The 17913-nt window shown below is 38.3% G+C and overlaps 1 protein-coding gene across 1 annotated transcript in view; it reads left to right on the forward strand.

The window, feature by feature from the left end:
- CTNNA3 (catenin alpha 3) overlaps positions 1–17913 on the forward strand; it is a 968742-nt gene that overhangs the window by 493272 nt on the left and 457557 nt on the right. Inside the window, exons 7-8 of the mRNA XM_029911396.1 lie at positions 6738–6818; positions 13675–13827. Of these exons, the coding sequence (XP_029767256.1) occupies positions 6738–6818; positions 13675–13827 (234 nt within the window). The remainder of the gene's footprint in view (positions 1–6737; positions 6819–13674; positions 13828–17913) is intronic.

Below are 17913 nucleotides of genomic sequence, written 5' to 3' on the forward strand. Positions count from 1 at the left end.
CAGACAGGTTATTGCTATACTAATGTATTGAATACATTTGTTGTAGGAATCAATTAGGCAAAATCCAAAATATTTTCGTCTTATATTTAAAGTGCATAGCCTCCAGTTCTACCAATCAGAACATACCAGGTTTCAACTCTTATGTTATGAACGAAATTGAGTTTGCTCCCTTGTCCTCTGCAGGCTATTAACCAAATCATTTGATAATGTCTTATCTAACTTGTTCTTGAATATGTGAGGTTAATTGTGAAAAAGAATGGTTGTATATTTGTGAACATATATATTTCTCAGTGAAGATGAACCATTTTCAGTTGTATTTGAAATAGACAATGTATTCTGTATCAGTATGTTGGAAAATTGAACATCACTGCACATCTAATTCCTCTCGTTCCATATGATTTGGCCAGTAGAGCTATTTCATTTATTATAGGTCCATTAGAGAGAGCACTTCTCAACTCTGTGCTGCAACTGAATTCCTGATCATGGCTTAAAGGGGCATTGTTCATTGATTAGCATTGTGAATATTAATTACAGCCATGTGCACCATTATGATATCTGTGGATAATTGTATCCTTATTATAGAGTTATCAGACTCAACACTTGAAAAGGCTATATCATTGCTTTTCTAAAACAACTCTAGCTAAATCTTCTTTTTAATCTCCTAAATTGCAAAACACATCAGTGCTCAGAAGAAAGGCAGAAGGCAGAGTAGTGTGACTGTTGTGTAAGCAGTGGTAGAAATATCAGCAAACTAAATTAAAAGCCTCATCTCAATAAATAGTTTGCTTAGTTTAAATTATCTTTAACTTAATGCAGTATTGATCTTGTAGAATTGTTGCTATCACTAACACTGTTTATAATACAGTAATAATAATTTAGAAAAATAACATAGAAATACCTTAATAATTACCCTCCACTCATGGTACCTTCTTGGCATTTAGCCACTGAAGAATCCAGGGGAGTTCTGTGCTTGGGTCTTTCCAGATTTTATATCAAATATATATTTTACCACAATTGAGTACAGAAGGAACTTTTATGTTTATCCAAGGCTAAATCCTCAGCAGGTATAAACTGTCATAACTCCACTGAAATCATTGAGGTTATGCCAGTTTACAGCAGCTGAGGATCTGGCCTTTGTGAATTATAATATTATAGGTGGGGCTGGTAGCATCACCTATTATTAAGGTTGACCTACACTTCCCATTAGAAGCCCCATTTTCAGATGCCACAAATGTTGCCAACCTAACCATTTAGGCAGATTTTTTTTAATGTTCGGTGTCTGCTTCAACCTGAATTTTTGTGGAAAATTTCAGCCAACATGTTTCAGCCATTTCTGAGAATGAGGCTAGGGGAAAATATGTTGTTTTGCCCATGTTAAAAAAAATCTGGTGATCTTCTCTTTGATAAGCTCAAATACTCCATGCCTTGGTGCCAACCTACTATTGCTATCGGTTGCTCCATTAGGAGAGAATATTAATTCTATGCAACCTTAATTCAGCCTCCTTGTTGTTATACGTTATGACACAGCCTTTAATTGCATGCTTACATATTCTGTTTTCCACAGAAACCCTTTCTCATTCAGTGCACAGGATGAACCTACCCTTGGGATGAATCAGGATTGAGTAGTAAAAGATGCTATTGTCTCTATGACTGCTGCCTCATTTGTTGCAGAAGTTGGAAGGTGTTCACGGAATGAGCCAGGGGATTGCAGGGAGAGAAAAGATGCAACTCTAAAGAATTGGACCCCATCCCTGCTTCTGCCACATAGTTCATATATGGATATAACTTTTTATGGATGGGAAAACTGGTAAAACCTATTTTTTGCCATGGAATGTCCATTTTCTGTCCCCGGCTTCTGCATGAGCAGTAACATTGTGACGACAAACATAACCACTCATCACTCATTCTCCTCCAGTTCCTTTGTATACTTAGGGAGAGTAACTTGTCCTGGTTGTCATGACAACAGCTGCCTTTGATAACTGATTTACCTCAGACATCCTGGTACATTATTACAAAGAAGGGTCACTGGGGAGACTATAGGGAAAGCAGCCTGACTTTGGCTGGGTGCCTGCTGTGCTCCTCTGACTTTGTACTGTGGTAACTTACACCGTTTCTTTTCTAAGGGTAATTGTTACTTTTCTTTTTTTTAAAAAAGGGTTACATGAAAATTCCGGCTCATTTTCAATTATATTTGTTTATTTGCCTCTTACAAAGTTGGGACTGTGGCTTTTGTGAATATTTACCTTTTCAAAAAAGCAAGAAATTATAGCTGAGTCGCTACTCAATTTTCTGTTTCACAGTTTCAAAAAAGTAGTTTCCAGTTTGCAGTAAAACTGAAGTTTCATTAAACATGTTTTGTTCTACTACAGTATAATTTAAATATTTTCAATACATTGGTCAACATGACATTGAGTGGTGAAATATGGAGCTTCCTAAAGATAACAATGGCAATAAAATATACTTTGAAGACAACGTTGGTCCGTAAACAGCACTATGACAGGGTCTACCAGGCATTTGCTGCCCCCATCGGAGACCACACTGCCTTGTTGCACCTTCCCTCCAGGAAGGTATCCTGTTAGAAGGAAAGAACAGCAAGTTCAGACTTTAAGTATTGCCTAGTGAGGCCTCCCATGATCAGCTGCAGGCAGAACCAGCAAGAACTGGCCCTCCAGCACCTAGAAAGGCCGGAAGCAGACAGAGACCAATCCAGACAAAGACCAGCAGGCCAGATAAAAATGGCTAGCTGCTTCTATTGGGGCCAATTTTGAGTGAAGCCAGGATAGGGAATGAAGACTTTCATTGAACTAATCAAGTTATCTGGCCTGGTCAGGGGCCTGACCTTGAAAATATTTGCTTTCAATCTCTGTAAAGAACTATTGCTTATATTAAGGACTTTAATGCCCAGTGGCTACTTTGAGTTCAGTGTTAATTTGTTGTTTTGTAAACCTCTGGTGAACGAGCTCCATGTAGCACCAGGCTCAGGTGAGCTCTTGCCAAGCACTTAACGGGAAAACATTCTGCCTATTCAAACAAACAACAAGGAAATTCACCAGCAAAAACGTCATTTAATGTTAGTTAAGGCTGTTTTCATCAATAAACTAAGACATACAAAATTAGGAAATACAAAGTTAAGTATTAAATAGGACTTCAGTAAAGGAGTGGAGAGTATGCTTATAAAATTTGTTGCTAACAGCAAGCTGGGAGGGATTGCAAGCACTTTAGAGGACAGGATTAGAATTCAAAAGGAAGAATTGTTCCGAAATCAATAAGATGAAATCAAGAGACATATACTTAGGAATGAAAAATCAAATGCACAAATGCATAATGGGGAATAACTGGCTAGGCAGCAGTATTGCAGAAAAGGAACTGGGAGATATAGTGGGTCACAGATTTAATATAAGTCAATAACATGAGTCAGTTGCAGAAAAGGCTAGTATTTTGGAGTTTATTAACAGGAGTGTCATAGCTAAGACACAAGAGATAATTGTTCCATTCTACTTGGCACTGGTGATATCTCAGCTAGAGTATTGTCCAGTTTTAGGTAACAAATTTTAAGAAATATGTTGACAAATGGGAAGTTCAGAGGCGAGCAAAAAAAAAAAAAAATTTAGAAAACATGATTTCTGAAGAAAGGTTAAAAAATTTGGGTATGTTTAGATTTGAGAAAAGAAGACTGAGGGGGGTACCTGATAAGTGTTCACTGACGTCTTTATAACAGCTCTTAATATTTTTGATCAGTTGTTCTTCATGTCCACTGAGGGTAGGACAAGAAGTACTCAGGTCAATCTTTAGGAAGGGTCATTTAGGTTCAATATTAGAAAGTTTTTCCTAACTGTAAGGATAGTTATGTACTTGAACAAGTTACCAAGAGAGATTGTGGAATTCCTGTCACTGGAGGGTTTTAACAACAGTTTAGACAAACACCTGTCAGGGATGGTCTAGGTATACTTGGTATTGCATAGGTGTGAGGGAATGGACTAGATGATCTCTTGAGGTCTCTTCCTGCACTACATTTTTATGATTCTTTGAAAAGTCTGTGAAGTCAAGTACTTTCAACTAAGAAAATGTCAGAATGAATATTGCCCATACAATGTTAGTTTGGAGCTCTTGTACACATGCATTATGATACAGCCTTTAATTACATGAGCTCTTTTTTTTTTTTTTTTTTAACATAAGACCTCTGGTTTATTTAGTGCCTAGGAAGCGCCTACTCTGGGGATGAGTTGGGGTTGCTAAAGGGAAGTTATCATTGTACAAGGGCCCTTATGTTTAAGGCTTTTCCTACACTCACCTTTGTGTCTTCCACATACTGTAATAATATTAGCACCCAGTTTTGAAATATGGTGTAATGTGAGAAGTCACACTTTTAAATAAAGGATTTATCCTAGCAGTAATAGAATTTTCTTCTACTGCAGAAAGATGATCTATTAGTCTAAACATATCCATGCATATTACGTAAATAAAGTTAATCAGAAGCTGCATTTTATAATTTTAGCCTTGCAATAAGCAAGGTGAAGAGTAATTTATGTAGAGTTATCTGTGCTTAACAGACATTGACAGTAAATTCACAAATAAAGGACTTTCTTTAGATTTAATATTTTTTATGCCATCTCTTCAATGGAGGAGGATATTTAGCTGTAGCTGCCTTAGAGAACTAGGTGGTCGTAGGGGCCAGTTTACATCATTACTCACCACCTCTGACATTACATCCTACTGGAAAAGTTCAGAAATCCCAATACTTGACATTGATTCTGTCTCCTTAGAAAAATCACCTCTCTATATAAATCTTTAAAGGATCTGTTGAGGTGCTTTTTCACCCTTTAGTTGGCAAATGCATAGATATATGCTGAGCTAAATACCATCCAAAATGTTTTTATTGGTTCTTTTAAACTAGAAGTTAGGAAAGGATTAATTTTGCTGCCAGGGCTGATTGTGGCATTGCTAAATGCAGTACAGGAATCATTATTTTCTTTGGTACCTACACAGGTATTGATATTAGCATCTAGTTACATTACTTTTATGGCAGTGTAGCTACCTTTGATCATTCACTCTTTATGAAGATTATAGACTCCGATTGTGAGGCTGTTGCAATAGCTGGAAATAATGAAAAATGCCCAAGACAGCCCTAATATAGATTATTTATACTGGAAGAAGAAAAGAATTGTTCCTTTCAATCAGTGGAGAATGAGAGAGTTATTTCAAGGCATTTGTAACATCCAGTGACAACATTTAAAGTAGTAGGACTTGATCCTAATAGGCTTCCCTAAACTTTCTTCCTCTTGTTTCCGTTCTTTTGTACCAAACTGATTCAGCATTGTGCTTTTTTTCTATTGGCAGATTTTCTTTTGTAATAGAAAATGTATCTATTTGTATGTATATACACTGTTGGACTATCATATATATATATACAGAGGTATATGTACATTTATAATCAGGTTATATAAATATAGAGAAACAAACTTCTTTTTAAGAAACTTTAATGAAAATGCTTCATACCATTTTTCAGAGTGAGATAGAGTTTCAACTAGGTCCACATAAAATGGAGTTGCTAATGTGCTAACGGTATATTTCAAATACTATGGTTCAGAATCTCAGCTGGTGTACATTGGTGTAGCTCCACTGACATCAATCAGAGTCTGTCCCTGTATCTTGAAATATTACACAGACTGTAGGAAGTCTGTATTCATGATGTTTTAAGTAATTGAGAAGGGAAAATACATGTGTGTCTTTCTTTTGGACTAGAGCAATACAATTTTGGTTGGTAAACTATGTCAAATTGCTTTAGAGAAATAAATTTCATAAGACTACTTGCACCCTTACATACTGTATGTGTTGTCTTAAATATATAATATGACATAATTGTTAGACAAAATAAACTAGGAGTAAAATTATATGCAGTAAGTGTTGGCCAATATAGTAAAAATATCAACTACTAATTTCAAATGTTAATAATAATCCAACCACTTTGCACTAGCAGAAATAGTTTGAAGGGAAAAAAATGAGAATACTGCTATACTAAAAGTGTGAAGCTGACACACACAGTACCCTCTAAAGTATCTCAAGGCTTTTTCCATGTCTTCTATGCTCTGATGATTTTTTCATTATGTGCTGTCAGATGAAAGGCGTTTCTAATTTTCACAGATTACATGAATTGAATTTGCAGTGCACATCTTTTACATTTAGCAACTCACCAGTGTAGTTCTATAGAATTATTACAAATACTGTAGATTATAGCAACGTAAAAGCTATCAAACTGTATCATGTCTGGCCCTTTTAAACCACTTGCAAAGATAGTACAAAATGTTTACATAGGTGTGGTGATAATGAAGTGGACATTCATTGTGGTGCTTCTAATATCATGTGGAATGTATCCCAACATTGAAAAAGCAATAGTACAACAATTCAAAGTATAAAATATATGATATCTATGTAATCATTTTTCCACTTAATATAAGCAAAGTGTGTATTCATCATATTGAATGCACTATGACACTTTAGCAGTTGATGCTTGAAAATGTAAGCTGGTGGTTTGCACACATGCAAACCCACCTCTATTCAGCAAAACACTTAAGCACATGTTTAAGTCCCATTGACCTTAATTGGACTTAAGCACATATTTAGTTATCCAAGTGCTTAAGTGCATTGCTGGATTGGGGACACACAGAGAGAAATTGTTAAAAGATGTTAAATAGTAATTGTATATGTAACAGTTTTGTTTTCTATAATGTTTGTTTCAGGCTGACAAGAAAGAAAAGAGTAATGCCCTGAATATTGCAATAGATAATATGTGCAAGACGACAAGAAACCTTCGCAGACAGGTAAAGAGCTTGGGGACAAAAAGATGGGAAAGCAGATTTATCTAAATATTATTTTTCCTGCTTTTGATATCATAATTTTTAAAAAAAGAGAGGAATTCTCATTCAGAGAATTTATAATGTTGTTACAAATATGTAACCCTCCAAAGGTCTAAGATTATGAATAGGGCCCCAGAAGTGGATCTGGGTGCATATATACTGTGACAAAGTTCTGTCCTTGACTCCATGGGTCCTGCATTTCCTGACAGATTTTTGCTAGCCTCAGAGGCTCACTGTGACCCTCCACATAGCCCTACTCTCTCTAGAGGCAAGGGTCACAGTCTACTGAGCCATTTTCATCATAAGCCAGCAAGGGAGGTGAGGAGAAACAACCCTCCCTCACACAGTCTCTGTTGATTAATCAGGGAGGGGAGGGGGAGCCCAGGCCCACCCTCTACTCCAGGCTCCAGCCCAGGGACCCTAAACTTAGCAGCTATGAAAGCTGACTTTTTGGAAATAGGGCATGTACAATTCCCTGGGCTACTTCCCCACAGCAGCCCCCACTCAATATCTTCTTCACAATTACCTCAAGGCCTCCTTCCTTGCACCTGCTATGGATTCATACTACTTCATTCCTCCAACAGCACAGCTCCCTCCTATAGCTCCTGACACCCACACCACACTGACTAACTGGGAGGCTTTTAACTAGTTCCAGCCAGTCCTTGATTGGCTTCAGGTGTCCCAATCAATCTAGCTGTCTCTCCTGCCTTCTAGAAGGATCTTAATTGGCCACAGGTGTCTTGATTAACCTGGAGCAACTGCCATTTGGTTACCATGGTGCCAGGGATTTGTTTAGCCTGGGGCTAACATACCTGTTCTTCACTACTTCACTGTAGCCATCTGGCCTTGCCCCATCCCAATACATATAAAGTATATGCATATAAATGTATCATTTTTTTCAGAAATTTGCTTATTATGGCATTTGGAAATTTGCAGTAATTTTATGAAATTTTGTACAGGATTGATGAAATGTCACATATATTATTCTTGTCTATCTGAATTTTGCCCAAAAAACAAATCTTGAAAAGCCATTTTTGCTTGAAAATTAAAACTTATCAGTTGTGTCAGAACTGCTTGACGAGGAGGTTAATGGTGCTGTCTACCTCGTGACCACATTGGGTGGAGGAATAAGGCTTGAGCTGAAAGGCATGAAATCCTGAGTTTTATTCCTACCTGTGCCAATATGTGGCTTTAATAATTCTTTTCAATTATAGCACATGACAAACATTAATTATGCCTCACAATGCTTCTGTGAAGTGGATAAAAATAATTACTCTCTGGTTTGTTTCTGGAGTTTTCATAAGGTGTTTCAGGCTCTACAAGAGCAAATGAAATATGGAATTAGGACTTCTCCAGTAGCTGGTTTTTGGTCCATATGGCTCAACTGGCAAGATCAGGGCCATAGTGTGCTCTGTCCCACGAGTAATGAAATATTCTAGTGTTCTACAGATTCCATCACTTTGGTGCTTCAACTTCACACAAAATTTTATGGAGGTGACACAGTAAAGTTATGTTTGAAACTAGCTTTAATGAGTGATAGGTGATGGAGAACAGTGGTTCTCAAACTTGGGAAAAGCCCCTGGTGGGCTGGGCAGATTTGTTTACCTGCCGCGTCCGCAGATTCGGCCGATCACAGCTCCCACTGGCCACGGTTCACCACTCCAGGCCAATGGGAGCTGCAGGAAGGGTGGCCAGCACGTCCCTCGGCCCGCAACGCTTCCTGCAGCCCCCATTGGCCTGGAGCGGCGAACTGCGGCCACTGGGAGCCGCGATCGGCCGAACCTGAGGACGCGGCAGGTAAACAAACCGGCCTGGCCCGCCATGGGCTTTCCCTGAACAAGTAGCGGCCTTAGTTTGAGAACCACTGATGTAGAACACAGCGCACATGTCCTTCATAGACACATTGGTCCAGTCACCAGCTAGCTGGTAGGACATCATGAGCCATCCCACAAACCCAACTTCAGTGAAAAACAAGATAAGGAAGGCCGGATTCAAAAGTGGGTGTATCTTATTTTGGAATTGTATATTCTACGAATTTCTAAACATGTTAAAATATTTTAAAATATTTCCTGTGGCTTTTATTTATTATGTGTATATGTGTATGGTGCCATAGATATTCATGGCACTTTTATCATTTAGTTACTTGTGTGCAGTGTACCCTAGATGAGTGCTTCCCTCACTAGCAGAGCTGTATACATTTTAAGTAAGCGATTGGTGGCACACTGATTCCAATGTCTCCTGCTATGTATCTTGAAATATTGCCAGTGTTAATACTCCCATCCCAGCTCTTTCCCATTGTACTTGTGGATGATCTGTTGTGCTTTGCACAGATGTTTTGCCTATGGTTATTGTTTTAGTTATTTTCTGGAAGGGATCTTTGGCAATGAAATCTGCAGTGTGTGCAGAAAAGCTATCAGTAGATAGGAGAAGGGGACACACATGGGAACATCTGCCCTATGTCCTTTTGAAACAGGGAAAAGAGATTCCCTCACTAATAATTATTCTGTTTATTTCAGTCTTTTGCCAATGTTGCAAGTGAGAAAGCAGTTTTCCATACTCATCACAACATTGTTTCTAATAGCATCACACACACATGCTGAGATTCCTTCTTTACCTTCTGAGGACAGCATAAACTATACTTTTCCATATGTTCATTTTTGCCTCTTCTGATGCTTCAGTAACCAAATCCAAATCCTTCGTAAGGGGAAAACCTTACACCTTAAACAACAGCAACAAAAAAGTTTGCCAAAAGTCACCCTTTCTCTGCCTCCTGCTTATGGTGTCTGCAACATCTTTCCTTTTCATTGTGTAATATGATACGTTTACTGTCCCAGTAACAATCACCACCATGATTGTGCCTGCTCTTCTTTGTCTGCTTGCCTTTCTGCCAATATTATAATGTAGTTCTTGGGGTTCTGCCTCATAGACGGTAAGAGTTAGAAACAGATCTCTTAAGTATAGAAAAAATTGCTTGCTATGATCATATTGAAGAGAAATTGATATTGCTTTAGACACCACAAAATAATTTTTCTGGACTTTGCCTTTCAGTCTTTTTCCCTTCCTTTCTCTTCACCTTTTTATCCCTTTCCTTGTTTTTGCATGATTTTGTTTCCTTTCTTTGTGTGGTGCTTAAGAATTATGTTTCTAAAACCCAAGCACCATATATAACTCAGCAAAAGTAAAACACAGCAACAATATTTCATAGTTTTTATACACCACAACAAAAGGCTTGGCTGTGGCTCTGTTCTCTTAAAGTAGCTGTTTCATTTTGCTGAATTTCAGGACAGAGAGTTCCTCAGAACCACAGTATAGCAAGAACTAAAAACTCCATATATGAAAGATTAATTAAGCCAATCAATAAACAGCTAAAGAGAAGAGTTATGCAACAAGATAAAATAAAGTATTGATTAGAAAGCTGGCTTTAACTTTCTGGATGCTGTAGATATGTTATGCATCAATTACAGTACCTATTCCTAAAATGGAACTTTGATGAAACTCTGTATGGATGCAGAGATCTGTGTTATGCGGGACTGGGACCTTAGTATGCAATGTGGCATTTGTGGTGTTCTTGTACATCATCACATGATAGCATGAACTGTGCACTTATTAAAATATTATCTGACAAGCTCTAAAGGGCTTGCTCCTGCAATGCTGAAGTCAGTGGGAGATTTGCCTGTGAATTGAATAGGTGTAGAATCAGGCTGTCCTTTGAATGCATTAGTTCAATGCAAGTGAAATGCAGTAAAATGAGTGAAATTTAAGTAATACACACATTTTTAGATGGCATGCTTGATTTGGCCGTTACCTGATCCAAAACAAATCTGTCAGAGAAAATGAAACAGCATCCATGGATACAGAGCTGCCGTGGCTTTTTTATGTTAGTATTGTAATGAAATTTGGCAAGTTCAGGACCTCTCCCTTCATAAAGAAAATAATAAAGTAGATTGGCGTGTATTTAATTGGAATAGCAATGTCTTAGACCCTAATCCTACAAAGGCATACAGACATGCTTAATTTTAAAGAGATGAGTAGATCCACTGACTTCAATTGCACTAGCCACATGAATGAAGTCAAGCATGTGCTTTTGCAGGATAGGGGTCTACATGTATTTTGCTCTTGTTGTTGAAACTCTTACTCTCCCTTTCTGAGTTGTTGAACTGGAGAATAAACAAATGTAGGTAGGTGTTGAATGTGCAAATGGAGACTCCAATACATCATTGGGATCTGATAAGCTGTGCCCCTATGGGCATGTTGACACTGCACATCAAGGCTATCTCTACACTACGCACTGATTGTGGCGGCGTGTAGTGTATGTGTAACTACACATCAAAATGAAAAGCAGGCTGCATCCACGCTGTGGTATGTAGTTATATGTGTCAGTGAAAGGCTTTGATGGGGGGAAGCAGTAGGGAAAGTTTTCAGAAGCTCCCTGCTACCAGATTCTTTCTGGGGAAACCCACCAGAAGCCTTTCCTGTTTCCAGACTCTTTTTAAGTAGCGGAAGAAGGCTCTGGCAATGGGGAGACAGTGTAGGGTCACCAGATGTCCTGATTTTATAGGGACAGTCCTGATATTCGGGACTTTGTCTTATATAGGGGCTTATTACCTCCCACCCCCACCCCGATTTTTCACACTTGCTATCTGGTCATCCTAAGGCAGTGGGACACTGCATGGCTAAAAAGAGCAGTGGAGATGGGGAGGCACAGCTTAGGCAAGAAGAGAGTCATGTAGGTGAGTACTCAGGTACATACCCACATCCTTCAGGCATGTTTTTACTTGCCTAAGCTGTGTCTCGCCAGCTACACTGCTGTTTATAGGCATGCTGGGGTCAACCCGAGTATGTACACTACATGCCACCAAAATAAGTATGCAATGTAGACGTATTCTACGCCAGGGGACTGTAGAACTTGGGCTTGTGGACTCAGTGTTTCCAAGCACATGCTTGAGCAGTACCACTGCATTGTAAACCTGTGTGTACAATTCCTGGACCCAGGATTCACAGCCATGCTAATGGGTCCATGCTGCACTAGGCAGACCTTCTGACTGGGGTCTGTGGCTTGATCTGCATCCATGGTGCAGAATGACAGGGCTTAGACCCAAGTTACAGCAGGGCTTGAGGTCTGATCCTCCCCCCGTAGCAGGGACCTAGGACCTGAGTCATGAGTGCTTCCTGAACCGGATCAGACTGATTAGTGTGTGGAAGGAAGAGGGGCTTGGGCTAAAACGTGAATCAGAGCCAGGGCTTAGTGTGCAGTGTAGACATTATGTCTGTGCAGCATCCCATTGATTTGGGATCGTATAATGTATATTATGTGATAAGCTAGTTTCAAATAGATTGCAAAAAGTTCCAAAAATGGCTTGAACAACATTTTTCAGGAATGTCACAGTCTGACTCAATGCCTATTGAAGTCAATGGGATGCTTTTCTTTGACTTTAGATAGACAAGTATTTTCCAAAGTAGTGGAATCTATATCCAAAACTTGCCTTGCAAGCACAGATTTCCTCTGTTGCTAGCTCTGTGGGTATGCTACCCCGTATAAAGGGAGATTAACGTCAGAAAGGCTTTGTTTTTTCATATCTGCTAACCGTAGGAGTGCTTACCCACACTGAGCTTTTTCTTAGCGGGACATTGGAACTAAAATGCTATATTAAAATATTTTCCTTTGGGAGCAAACCAATTAGTGCCTTTTCACTTCAATATTAGTTTTAAGATGCTTTTTCTTTTCTGTTGCAATCAATGTCTTCTGTATTACTATCAACATTTTTTATATGTACTGATAAACGGGCTAGAACAAATAAGTACATATTTTGCACTGGGGAACTTAATACAATTGATAAGGTTAATTATATTCCATGTAATGCTTTGATTTGTGTACTTCCTAGAGTGTATTATATGATTACAGTGAACTCATTTAGATTTAGAACATAGAAAATATCCTCTGAGTAATTACCCAAACATCAGTTATAAGATTATATGAAATCTAATTTAAGAGAACTAATTTGTACTGGAATGCTACACTTGTTTAATAATTTAAGATGGAAGTTCAAGAACAATTAATGCAAATGGAGAAAATTGGACATCAGACTTGTTTATTATTCTCCTTGCTGTATTAATCTATTATCAGATGTTCTTATCGATGATCTCATTGGTATAATTACCATGCCATATACAATTTAGCTAATCAAAATATATTGTTGGGCCTGCAACAAGGTAGAAAACATTTGGGTAATTTTACAGTTATGACAATACCTGATGTAGAAGATATTGGGTATAAATGAGAATAAACATCATTATACTTGTATGCTCTTCCAGAAATAAAATATCCTCCTTTCATAGAGCCTGATCTTTAAGAGAAAATGCAAAGGAGACAAGGATAGATTTATTTTAGTGATAAATTATTTATTTTATTGGACCCAATTTAACAGTCCATCCCTATTCAGCAAAACATTTTAGTGCATATTTAGCTTCCATTAACTTCAATGGGACTCATGCACCTGCGTAAATGCTTGCTGAAGTGGGAGCATAATTGTGTGTGTGTGTGTTAAAATAATATATTTTATAATAAAATTATCCCTAAAAATTAAATACAGATATCTTTGAAGTGGATAAATTGTAGCTTCAGAAATTTCCATTTATATATTGCCCTTTTTATAGGATAAAAGAAATTCATAGAGGTACTGATAATTTATAGTTCAGATTGCAATTACTATATATTGATCTTATTCAATTATGATACAGTAGTTTTTATATTTACTGTAGTAGTCTGTAATACAGAATATAATGCAATTTGCTGATAGGAAGATGATGCTTTATTTTTCAGCTTCGGAAAGCTATTATAGATCATGTCTCAGATTCCTTCTTGGATACCACTATTCCACTTCTAGTTCTCATTGAGGCTGCTAAAAATGGAAGAGAAAAGGAAATAAAGGAATATGCTGCTATATTTCGAGAACACACCAGCAGGCTTGTGGAGGTAGGTTTCATGGATCTGCAGCTGGATTGAATATATGTGATAAGTGACTTCGTACTGCACTACATTTTTCTACCTGATTTGATAACATAGTTACGCACAGTAACTCAGCAAAATGCATCAGCAGCTAAATTCAGTAACAACATATGCTTTCTTTGTTTACTTCCTGCATAGCTCTAAGATCTGGATTTATGTGATCTTGGTCTCATATGAGATTTCATGACAATGGAAACTAGCGAGTTATTTTCTTCCCTCTTTAAATCAATGGGAGGTTTCCCAAAGAGGAGTTCAGTAGGAGTAGGATCAGATGCTAATAAGATAAGAAACAATAACTTGAAATATTTTGGAACTCTACTACCTGGACTGTTGGAAGCCACAAGTCAGTTTTAGTTATTTATGAACTGTTTCATCCTTAATGTCTCTAACATGCAGCATAATGTGAAATGTATAATCAAGCTTCCTGATCAAGGACTTGTTACTTGACCTGCAGTTTAAAGCCATGTTCCTGGAAAACTGATCCGTGGTAGGTAGATGCCTGTGGTTGTGTGGACCCTGGAACAGATATAAGAATCTGTCTGTGTGTACCAGTTTGCAGGATTTGGTCCTAAACATATACTCAAATATATGCAAAAATAAGTTTAATTTTATTCAGAGTGGAATAATTTTATATATAAAAGGTAAGAACATTATTTTCTATTACTTGGTAAATGTGCTGAATAGAATTGATTGGGACTTTGAGACCCAATCATGTAAACACTATGTACATGAGTAACTATACTCAAAGGGACTATTCACATAGATAAAGTTACTTGTGCTTGTGCAGCACTGGGGCTTTAAACACTAAAACACTGGAAATGCCCAAAATAGGGTTCTCAAAGCAATGTAATCTCAGATACATGCAACAGGTGAGCTGCTGCTTTTTCCTTTTGTATCCAATGTCAATGATGTCAAACTTGGTTAAAAATCAATGATTTTTCTGTGTGGCTAAAAATTATTCAGTAAAACTATTTGTCTCAGAACCAAATCATTAGTCATGGCTGATCTGCAGATGATTAAAGAGATGGCTAAAGCGGAATTGGGATATTTTATTTGTATCTCTCTTCATGTACTCCTGTAATTAGGAAGTAAAGCTAGATGTGTCATTCTCTAGTTCACTAGAATGTCTTCTTTACAGATATTACAAAGTAAAATTAAAAGCTAGAGATTGTAGCCTAGTGGGCTAGTTTGCCTTTGTTATATTCCCTGCTACTGTAGCCCAGTGGGCTAGCTTGCCTTTATTATATTTATTGCTTTGCATTCTATTCAGCAGGAATGCAAAAAACCTACAGGCCTTCATCCAGTAAGACATTAGCTTCAGCAAATTAGCATAAGGCTTGAGGTTTATGCACTTTAAACAGATAAACTTTGCACAGATAAACAGCCCAATGGAAAACCCCAAGTATTTGGGGAGCTGAAAATAGAGTTTAAGGGGGAAGTTCTGACCACAGGTACATGAGTCAACCACAGAAGTGTCCTGGCAACAAACTGATGTACACAACAGGTACATGAGATGTATCTAAGGCTAGCCTGCTTGCTTGCCTATATATCTTTTCTTATAAGTTTCTTATTTTCTTATGGGCTTGATTATTTGTTTTATTATAATAGGTTTATATTAGAGTATATTTTGGCTGTAACACAAGAGACCTGGAAGCCACATCCTGTATGTTGAGCTAAGACAAGGTTAGCATACATATTTTTGGGACCTTTCAGCTAGCTAGATGGTGATGAGCTAAAGCATAAGGTCCATATATGGCTGTGACCTTTAACATAGAGGATGCATTAAAGCAGGTTGGCATAGGGGCTTTCCTAAGTTCATACCCTTTTAAACTTAACAGGTACACCACAACTTGGAACTTGGAAAGAACTGAAATAACCAGTCAGGACAGAAATAACAAATGTGATACCTAATCACAAAAGGGTGATGGAAAAGAATTGACATATAATAAGTTAAGATCATTGATATACTAACCTATAGGAAAAAGCCACTCCAACATTAGTAAGGTGAAGAAATACAAATAAGGAAAAGGGGGAAAATCCCCTACTGAATATGCATCGAGCATAGCAGTGTCAACGTAACGTATTAGAAAAGTGGCATCCCAGCCTAGGGGCAGTAGGAGAAAGAGATATAGTCCTTGGGAGGTGCCAGAATGATGGCCACTGGTGATGATGGGGAAGGTGATGGTGATGAGGAAGACGATGGCTAACACTTCAGGTTGTTCTACAGGGGATGGCATGAATATATGAATGTGCAAATGTACATTCTGTAGTATCTCTATCTACCTTACTGAGTTGGGGTCTTTGTGACTGTGCTAAATGTATTAATAAACTATATTTGTAAATATAAAAGAGTTCCTATAGAGCGAATGTTGCAACTGTGCACATCGGGTTTCCCAACTATATAATAATTTGAATAATACTGGGCCTGATCTTGGGGCAAGAACCTGTCAACCCTCAAAGTAATAACTGGGGATTCTTAAGTAATCAATATAATGAATACATAATCTAAAGATCAGGCAACAAGATTAATCTAAATTTTCAAAAGTAACTAGTGGTGTTAGGTTCTTTAATTTTTGGATACTCAGCTAGAGAGCTTGGAGTGGCCTGGTTTTCAGAAAATGCAGTGCACTCAGCCTCTGAAAATCAGGCCCCTTTAAGGTGTCTGGAGTTGGACATGCAAGGGTTAAGACAACCAAAATCACTAGTAAGTTTTGAAAATATAGGCCTACAAATCAAATAATGCTTTCCTTTTGGCAGTTTTGTATTTTCTTTCTTCAGGTAAGGAGGAGAGGGTCTCGAGGTAGGCAGGGGTGTGGCCACTGGATCCATGACTACACAAATCAAGTGACTACAAAAATCCTTTGGAAATGGAGTGCCAGTACAGCAGCTGCCACTACAGCCAATGGACTGTAGTAGTGACCATGAAGCAGTGGTGCTTGTGCTCTGCAGCTTGTGTAAAGAGCCTTCTGTTCACCCAGCTTTTGCAGGGATGGCTTGTGCATAAAGCCAATTTATTTGGTTCCCAATGAGTTGTTTTTATTTGCATCAGTTTTCAAATTCTTGTTTAAAATCATGCGTTCTCACACACATAAAAATGCACCTGCCTGCAAAATCCAGCAAGGATGACATTTATAGGAACACTCTTGAGGCTTGCAAAGCTAAAGCATAAATAGTGCTTTTTCTTATAACTTTGAAAAGTTTATGAAATTCTCCTTTTTAATTATGTCTTTTCTTTCCCATTCTCTCAAATGTAATTTTATTTAAAAATAATCAGTGCCAAAATCCTAACTCTCATGCTTGGTGCCAGGGAAAATTATTGGCAAAAATCACAACTTCTATGATTCCAGCATGTCCATAATTTTTTTCAGTGTTAAAGAAATCCAAGTTTCTTCTTCGAGTGCTTGCTCATGTCCATTCCATGCTAGGTGTATGCATGTGCTGCATGCACAGTTGCTGGAGATTTTTCCCTTAGTGGTATCCATAGGACCGGTTCTAGTGCCCTCTGGAGCTGCACGTGTATGTGCCGGTATGAGGAACACCTCTGTCCCCACACCCTCTCAGTTCCTTCTTATTGCCTGTAACAGTTGCTTGGACCGATCCCGCTTGCTCTTTGAAGGCTTCTTTCCCAGTGGTTTGGACTCTGTAGTATATTGTATAGTTATTGTAGTTAGTGTATATAGTTCTTAGTTAGTGTACATAGTGTGAATAGTGGTCCCTGACATTGAGGGACTTTCGACCAGGGGGTTGGGCATGCCCTGGTCCCTGGGCTTCAAGCCATGTGCCTACTGTGGCAAGCCTGTGCCTGTGACTGACCTGCACTCTAGCTGTCTACAGTGTCTCTGGGAAACTCACTTTAAAGAGAAGTGTCAAATCTGCAGAGGCTTCAGACCACGCAATCAAAAAGATACAGACATGTGTCTGAAGGCCTTGCTCATGGAGGCAGCTCTCAGACCAGCCTCAGCGCTGAGCTGCTCTGAATCGGTGCCAAGCACTTGGATTTCTGTGTGAAACAGTCCACCAACACCATGCTGCTCGCAGCACTGTTCTCCATCC

This window comes from Terrapene carolina, unplaced genomic scaffold, assembly GCF_002925995.2.
Source record: "Terrapene carolina triunguis isolate 2854851 unplaced genomic scaffold, T_m_triunguis-2.0 Scaffold95, whole genome shotgun sequence".
Lineage (NCBI taxonomy): Eukaryota > Metazoa > Chordata > Testudines > Emydidae > Terrapene > Terrapene triunguis.